The sequence below is a fragment of the Arachis ipaensis genome, chromosome B1, assembly GCF_059453495.1.
Source record: "Arachis ipaensis isolate K30076 ecotype BB chromosome B1, ASM5945349v1, whole genome shotgun sequence".
Classification (NCBI taxonomy): domain Eukaryota; kingdom Viridiplantae; phylum Streptophyta; class Magnoliopsida; order Fabales; family Fabaceae; genus Arachis; species Arachis ipaensis.
Window position 1 is genome coordinate 44721942 of NC_142436.1, and position 9065 is coordinate 44731006.

At 40.1% G+C, this 9065-nt stretch overlaps 1 protein-coding gene across 1 annotated transcript; it reads left to right on the forward strand.

The window, feature by feature from the left end:
- Nucleotides 1-1444: 1444 nt before the first annotated feature.
- On the forward strand, nt 1445-8857 carry LOC148576396 (uncharacterized). The gene is made up of 2 exons (XM_088502717.1): nt 1445-3745; nt 8738-8857. Exons 1-2 carry the CDS (start codon nt 1445-1447, stop codon nt 8855-8857), a joined length of 2421 nt encoding a protein of 806 aa, XP_088358843.1.
- The last annotated feature ends 208 nt before the right edge of the window (nt 8858-9065 follow it).

Here is a 9065-nt window from a genome sequence, read left to right on the forward strand (position 1 = left end):
AATTGAATTATTTATATGGCTTATGAATTTGAATAATCTGAGATACGAGATTCCCTGGATTAAGTGCCGTGGCTTGCCACCACGTGTACCAGGTTGAAAACTCGATACTCTGTTGACCCTACGACGTAAGTGTGACCGAGCACTATATAAATTCCCGGGAATGTTACCCCCATTGAGCAATATTGATTATTTGAGAAAAATCTATGCATAGACTCTTGGGGATGCACGTCGGGGGACAGTCTAAGGACAATTCAGACTTGTCGGGTTGGCTGGATAACCGACAGATGAGCCTCATCAGCCATAGGACAGGCATGCATCATATGCATATTACTTGAATTACTTGCTTGTGCTCTAATTGGGTGTGCCTATCTGTATTTGCCATGCTAAATGTGTATTTGTTACCTGCAGTAGTTGTAACTTTCTTGTGTTTGCCTTTATCTGTTTATTTGTCTGTGAAAATGCATGATGGAATTGGAGGTATGGAGGAATGGCAGTATAGGACTTAGATTTAAGGTTAAGTTAAGTTAGGATTAAATATTTCTAGGAAACCACCTTTTATGACTTCTGTTTAATACTTTAAGCTCTACAATCTGAGTGTCGGCGTTCTAGGATTGCCTCTGGCATTCCCAGGACCTTATATATTATGTGTGTGGCACCTTTACCATACTGAGAACCTCCGGTTCTCATTCCATACTATGTTGTTAATTTTCAGATGCAGGTCGAGAGGCATCTCGTTAGGCGTCTGGACTCTTGAAGCGGAGTGGTTACTGGGATATTTTGTTATGCTATGATGTATATATATGTACTTAGTTTTCTCTCCGCATGACTTATTCTTTTTGATCCTCTTAGAGGTTTATGGAGAGGCAGGATTGTGTATATGTACTTTTGGGTTTTGGATATGTATGTATATATATGTGTAAATATTCTCCGGCCAGTCTTGACTTCGCAGGCTGAGTTAGGAGCTTGATATTTTGTATCTTTGGCACTCTATTCCTACTTCTGTTATCTTATGTTTGACAGTTACAGTTTTCTTAGCATGCAAGTTAACTCGTTCCTTGAGCGTTGCGCTTTTATCTCGCGATTTTTATTTTCCCTATCCTTCAAGGCTCCTAGCATATTATAACTCTTCTGCTATTATATGTACTTATTTTATTTTAGAGGTCATAATACCATATCACCTTTGTTTTACGACTTAAGCGTAAAGCTTTGTGTGGTAGGGTGTTACATTAATGGTATCAGAGCAGTTCGTTCCTATAGAGCCTGAAAGACGGACTGATTGTGCTTCTGTGCATTCTCTGTATATGTGTTTATGTGCTATTAGGATATCTGATTGATATATATGGCATAAACGTTTGTGAGCATGCATTTGGAACTTAAAGCATTAGACCTGCGATATTGAGACTGATCAACTTAATATCACTTGTTTGGTGTGTATAGGGACCAGATGTCGACTCGCGGACGCGGTCGCGGGCGAGGTAGAGGTAGGACAGGCACCGTTACTCCTGTACCCACAGGGACTGATCCAGTAGACTTTATGGCTGCCTTGGGAAATATGGCTGCAACTATGCAGGCAACAGCTGAGGCACTAGGTAATCAGATAAATCAGGGTAATCATGGGAACAATAATGATGAGGACGGTCCTATGACACTTGCTACATTTCTGAAAGTTCGTCCTCCGACTTTTAGGGGAACCTCAAATCCAACTGATGCAGATAATTGGATTCAGGCTATGGAAAGGGCGTTACAGGCACAACAGGTTCCTGAAGAGCAATGGGTTGAATTTGGGACTTATCAGTTGCAAGGTGAAGCACAGTATTGGTGGCAGGGAACACGACGTATCCTGCAGCCTGATGGTGCTGCGATTCCTTGGGAGGTTTTCCGGACAGAGTTCTATAAGAAATACTTTCCTAATTCAGCTAGAAATGCCAAGGAACTTGAATTAATGCAGTTAAAGCAGGGACAAATGACTGTTGCTGAGTATACCAGCAAATTTGAGGAGTTATGTCGCTTTTCTCGTATCTGTCAAGGTGCGCCTGAAGATTTTGCTGAATGGAAGTGTATTAAATATGAGGGAGGTCTTCGGAGCGATATTCTGAGCTTCGTTGCCCCAATGGAGATCAGGGTATTTTCTGAATTGGTGAATAAGAGTAGGGTGGCTGAGGATTGTGTGAGGAAGGCGGCAGCAGAGAAAGGGAGTTTGAGGATGCCTTTTCAGAGGCCTTCAGGGAGGAACTTTGCTCCGAGAGGTAGGAATTTCAAACGTGGAGGTTTTGTTTCGCAGCAGACTCAGGGTCAAGGTAATTACAGAAGGCCGAATATTACTGCTAATCAAGGAAAAAGGTTTGGGAAGCAGCCACAGCAGGATCTGAATTGTCAGAAGTGTGGAAAATATCATCCTGGAGTTCCGTGTAGATTAGGACTTGGAGTGTGCTATTCCTGTGGACATCCCGGGCATATAGCCAGTAATTGCCTTGAGAAGAAGAAGTATGAGACTGGTAGGGTGCAACAGCCGGGGAGAGTATACACTACTTCTACCATTGGTGCTGAGGGATCTGAGACACTTATTAGAGGTAATTGTGAAATGGCTGGTAAAATCTTAAATGCTTTATTTGATTCAGGAGCAAGTCATTCATTTATTGCATTTGAAAAGGCCCATGAATTAAGATTGAGAATGGTGGTCTTAGGTTATGATTTGAAAGTATATAATGCTACTCATGAAGCTATGGTGACTAGGATAGAATGTCCACAAGTTCCCTTTCGAGTACAACAGCGTGAATTTGTGCATGATTTGATTTGTTTGCCTATGACTGGTCTTGATCTCATTTTGGGATTGGATTGGTTATCCAAGAATCATGTTTTGCTTGATTGTTCTGAGAAGTCAGTACAGTTTATGCCAGAAGGGTCAGAAGCACCGGTTGTGGTGAATAGTTACTATTTGAACTCTATGATAGTAAACTGTTCTGGAACCGAATGTCAGGGTATTATGTTATTAACTGCGGGAGTATCAGGTGATGATCAGAGTTTAGAGCAAATTCCGGTTGTATGTGAATTTCCAAATGTGTTTCCGGATGATATTAATGAATTCCCACCTAACCGAGAGGTTGAATTTGCAATTGAGTTGGTACCTGGATCCGGTCCAATTTCAATTACTCCTTATAGGATGTCGCCTTTAGAAATGGCTGAACTGAAAGCTCAGCTGGAAGATCTGTTGGGTAAGCATTTTATCCGACCAAGTGTTTCTCCGTGGGGAGCGCCAGTGTTACTGGTAAAGAAGAAGGATGGGAGTATGCGGCTGTGTGTCGATTATCGGCAATTGAATAAGATCACTGTGAAGAATAAATATCCGTTGCCTAGAATCGATGATCTAATGGATCAGCTACAGGGTGCCAGTGTGTTTTCTAAGATTGACCTGCGATCCGGATATCATCAGATAAGGGTTAGAGACGAGGATATTCCGAAAACTGCTTTCAGAACCCGTTATGGTCATTATGAGTATACAGTGATGTCTTTCGGGTTAACTAATGCCCCGGCAGTATTTATGGATTATATGAACAGGATTTTTCGACCGTATCTGGACAAGTTTGTTATTGTCTTCATTGATGACATTCTTGTTTATTCTAAGACTGAAGAGGAACATGCTGATCATTTGCGAACTGTGCTGCAAATTCTGAGAGACAGGAAGTTATATGCTAAGCTATCTAAATGTGAGTTCTGGAAGAGTGAAGTGAAGTTTCTTGGCCACGTGGTGAGTAAGCAGGGGGTAGCTGTGGATCCTGCTAAGGTGGAAGCAGTGATGAATTGGGAGCGACCAACTTCAGTGACAGAGATCAGGAGTTTCTTAGGTTTGGCAGGGTATTATCGCAGATTCATTAAGGGATTTTCACAGCTCGCCTTACCTTTAACTAAGTTGACTAGGAAGGATACACCTTTTATCTGGACTCCGGAATGTGAAGAGAGTTTCCAGGCATTGAAGCACAGGTTGACTACTGCACCTGTATTGGTATTACCTGAACCAAGTGAATCGTTTGAAGTGTATTGTGATGCATCTCTGAAAGGGTTGGGGTGTGTTTTGATGCAGCACCAGAATGTTGTAGCATACGCCTCACGGCAGTTAAGGCCGCATGAGATGAACTACCCGACACATGATTTAGAACTTGCTGCTGTTGTGTTTGCTTTAAAGATTTGGAGGCACTACCTCTATGGCGTTAAGTTTCATGTTTTCTCAGACCATAAGAGTTTGAAGTATCTTTTTGAGCAGAAAGAGTTGAATATGCGTCAGAGGAGGTGGATGGAGCTTCTGAAAGATTATGATTTTGAATTGAATTATCATCCAGGAAAAGCGAACGTTGTGGCGGACGCTTTGAGTCGGAAGTCTTTATATGCAGCTTGGATGATGCTACGGGAGGAAGAGTTACTAAAGGCATTTCAAGGTTTGAATTTGGGAGTTAGAGAAGAATTTGGAATTTTGTGTTTGAGTCAGTTACAGATTTCAAGTGATTTTAAATCAGAACTTCTGAAGGCTCATCAAGATAGTGAAGCGTTACGTAAGGTATTACCAGCAGTTGAACAGGGAAAACAGTGAAGAATGTCAAAAGGTCAGGATGGTTTATGGAGGTTCAAGAACCGGATTATTGTGCCTGATGTTGGAGACCTACGACAAAGTATCTTGAAGGAAGCTCACAAGAGCGGGTTTTCAATTCACCCAGGGAGCACTAAAATGTATCAGGATCTGAAAGCGATGTTCTGGTGGCCAGGTATGAAGAATGATGTGGCATTGCATGTATCTAAATGTTTAACGTGTCAGAAGGTTAAGATTGAGCATCAGAGACCATCAGGGACCCTTCAGCCTTTGGAGATTCCACAATGGAAATGGGAGAGTATCGCAATGAATTTTGTGATAGGTTTGCCTAGAACCCGATCTGGTTGTGACGCTATTTGGGTGGTTGTGGATCAACTGACAAAATCAGCTCACTTTCTTCCTATCCGAATAAGTTGCACAATGGAGGAATTGGCTCGAATGTATATCAAAGAGATTGTCAGGTTGCATGGTGTGCCTTCTACTATCATATCTGACAGAGATCCTCGTTTCACATCAAGGTTCTGGGGAGCTTTTCAGCGTGCATTTGGGACTCAGTTAAGCTTGAGTACTGCGTATCACCCTCAGACAGATGGTCAGTCAGAAAGAACTATTCAGACCTTGGAAGATATGCTAAGAGCTTGTGTTTTGGACCAACCGGCGAGCTGGGACCGGTATATGCCATTAGTAGAGTTTGCTTATAATAATAGCTATCATGCGAGCATCGGAATGGCTCCATATGAGGCTCTGTATGGCAGGAAATGTCAATCTCCATTGTGTTGGTATGAAACTGGAGAAAGGAGTTTATTAGGGCCTGAGATGATAGCCGAAACGACTGAGCAGATAAAGAAGATTCGTAGTCGAATGCTTATAGCCCAAAGCCGCCAAAAGAGCTATGCTGACCAGAGGCGAAAGCCTTTGGAGTTCGAAGAAGGAGAACATGTCTTTTTGAAAGTTACACCAACCACTGGAGTGGGAAGAGCTATTAAGACCAAGAAACTGAATCCCCGTTATATTGGACCGTTTGAGATTCTGAAAAGAATTGGACCAGTGGCTTATAGAATTGCCTTACCGCCATACCTTTCGAATTTGCACGATGTGTTCCATGTGTCACAGCTTCGGAAGTATAATCCTGACGCAAGTCATGTTCTAGAACCAGAACCAATCCAAGTGAGAGAAGATCTAACACTCCCAGTAATTCCGGTGAGGATTGATGACACCAGTGTTAAACGATTACGAGGAAGGGAAGTATCATTGGTAAAAGTAGCTTGGAGACGAGCTGGTATCGAGGAACATACCTGGGAACTCGAATCAGATATGCGAAAGGACTATCCACATCTCTTTTCAGGTAACTATATTTGAATTTTGAGGGCAAAATTCTTTATTAGGTGGGTAGAATGTAAACCCCGGTTAAATTAGTAGATAATTAGTTAATAAATTATTTTTTAATAAGGAGGATTAGAAATGCGAATATTATATCAAAATAGGGTAGAGCTCATCGAAACGAGAATTTTGACACTAATTTGAAGAAAACGGTCCAAGAATGGACCGAAAGGACCGAACCGGTTGAACCGGACCCGAACCGGGCTGTCGGTTCAACCGGACCAGCCCATTAAAAAGAGCCACGGGCTCATTTTCTCTTCATTTCCCTCAGCGACGCAGCAAGCCTCCCAGGGAAGAGAAGAAGAGAAATTCGTTTACGTGAAATTCAATTTCCCGTAACTCCTCCGTTCGAGCTCCGATCGCCGCACCGTTTGCGGCCACGCGTTCACCGCGTCGAGCTCTACATTTCTACCGGAACAATTTCATAGGTAACTTGCTATTTCACTCTCAGCTTCATCTTCCCCCAATTTTCGAATTTTAAGTGGGAATATTGAATTTCTTTGATTTCTGATGTTTTAGGATCCAATTAGCTTGAGAGAAACGTTCACTCTTGCTTATGTGAAGCTTGGGTAAGGTGAGGATATGATAATTCTATTTTAATTTCATTAAATTTGAGCTTTGAGTATTAAATTGGGTATATATGTATTATGAATGTGTATTAGGTTGAAAATAAATAATTGGAGCTTGAAATTGTGAATACTGGAACTTGGAGGAAGCGGATTAGTTGAGTTTTGAGGGGCTGTTTTGGTTTTGAATAAATAGCTTTGGTCGTTACGTGGAAATCGGCTAAGGTATGGTTTAGGTTTCTTGCATTTAATATATAATGTTCTGTGAAAACTTAGGCTAGATGACCATTGGATAAGTTGGAATGCAGGTGTATGTTTAATGTTTAGTAATTTATCGATGAATATATTTGGTTGAAGTTTATTGGATAATTAGTTTTTAATTTTGGATGGTGAATGTTGTTATGTTAATTTGGAGAGAATTATGGTTGAATGTTATTGTTGATTAACTAATGATTTGGTGAATTATTGATTTGAGGTATAACTATTGTGGAAGTTGTTGTGATAATGAGGTATTTTGTGTTAAAAGCCTAGGATTTGTGAACTATGATCCTTAGTTGAATTTTGGTTGTTGGATTTGAATATTGTATGAGTTTAATTGTTGATTTGAAGTAGATTTATTGTGGTGATTGTTATGATGATGAGGAAGGGTATGTTGAATTGAAAAGAAAGCAGGTTTGGACCCGAAAAGGGTGGCAAAGTCCGAGTTTTAGAGGAGATGCTGCCGAAATTTTATAAAAAATTAGAGATTTTATTTAGATGATTATTTAAAAGAGATTTAGATTTAAGGGTTATATGGTTTGATTTTGAGTTATTAAGATAGTGAGTATGTTTTAAGTTTGAAGTTTGATTCTTAGAAAAGAATGAATTATGCTTTGAATTGAAACTATTGATGGATGGAATGGGAGGTGATATAATGAAGGATAAGGATTGAATATGTTTAATGTATGATGATGAATGAGATGCAATTGGGAATGATGTGGATGTTGATGAATTATAATTGAATTATTTATATGGCTTATGAATTTGAATAATCTGAGATACGAGATTCCCTGGATTAAGTGCCGTGGCTTGCCACCACGTGTACCAGGTTGAAAACTCGATACTCTGTTGACCCTACGACGTAAGTGTGACCGGGCACTATATAAATTCCCGGGAATGTTACCCCCATTGAGCAATATTGATTATTTGAGAAAAATCTATGCATAGACTCTTGGGGATGCACGTCGGGGGACAGTCTAAGGACAATTCAGACTTGTCGGGTTGGCTGGATAACCGACAGATGAGCCTCATCAGCCATAGGACAGGCATGCATCATATGCATATTACTTGAATTACTTGCTTGTGCTCTAATTGGGTGTGCCTATCTGTATTTGCCATGCTAAATGTGTATTTATTACCTGCAGTAGTTGTAACTTTCTTGTGTTTGCCTTTATCTGTTTATTTGTCTGTGAAAATGCATGATGGAATTGGAGGTATGGAGGAATGGCAGTATAGGACTTAGATTTAAGGTTAAGTTAAGTTAGGATTAAATATTTCTAGGAAACCACCTTTTATGGCTTCTGTTTAATACTTTAAGCTCTACAATCTGAGTGTCGGCGTTCTAGGATTGCCTCTGGCATTCCCAGGACCTTATATATTATGTGTGTGGCACCTTTACCATACTGAGAACCTCCGGTTCTCATTCCATACTATGTTGTTAATTTTCAGATGCAGGTCGAGAGGCATCTCGTTAGGCGTCTGGACTCTTGAAGCGGAGTGGTTACTGGGATATTTTGTTATGCTATAATGTATATATATGTACTTAGTTTTCTCTCCGCATGACTTATTCTTTTTGATCCTCTTAGAGGTTTATGGAGAGGCAGGATTGTGTATATGTACTTTTGGGTTTTGGATATGTATGTATATATATGTGTAAATATTCTCCGGCCAGTCTTGACTTCGCAGGCTGAGTTAGGAGCTTGATATTTTGTATCTTTGGCACTCTATTCCTACTTCTGTTATCTTATGTTTGACAGTTACAATTTTCTTAGCATGCAAGTTAACTCGTTCCTTGAGCGTTGCGCTTTTATCTCGCGATTTTTATTTTCCCTATCCTTCAAGGCTCCTAGCATATTATAACTCTTCTGCTATTATATGTACTTATTTTATTTTAGAGGTCGTAATACCATATCACCTTTGTTTTACGACTTAAGCGTAAAGCTTTGTGTGGTAGGGTGTTACATACAGGTTGAGTTTTGGTCCTTACATGTCGCGTTTGGAGTTGCCGTTGTTTTTGCGAAAGTGGCATGGAGCTATGGTTATGGCTGCTGCTGTTGCTGGGCAAGAGAAATAAGGTTTTTAGATGCGTTTGGTTTTATAGGTTCGATTATTTAAGGTATGAACTTTTCTAAAAATTTATTTTATATTACGAAATTGTTATAAATAGATATTGATATGAAAAACATATTTCTATGATTGAGTCTTATGAATGTGGTCATTTACTGAATTAAATTATTGATTGCTTGAAGTGATTTGTGATTGTTGATATAAATGAATTTGTA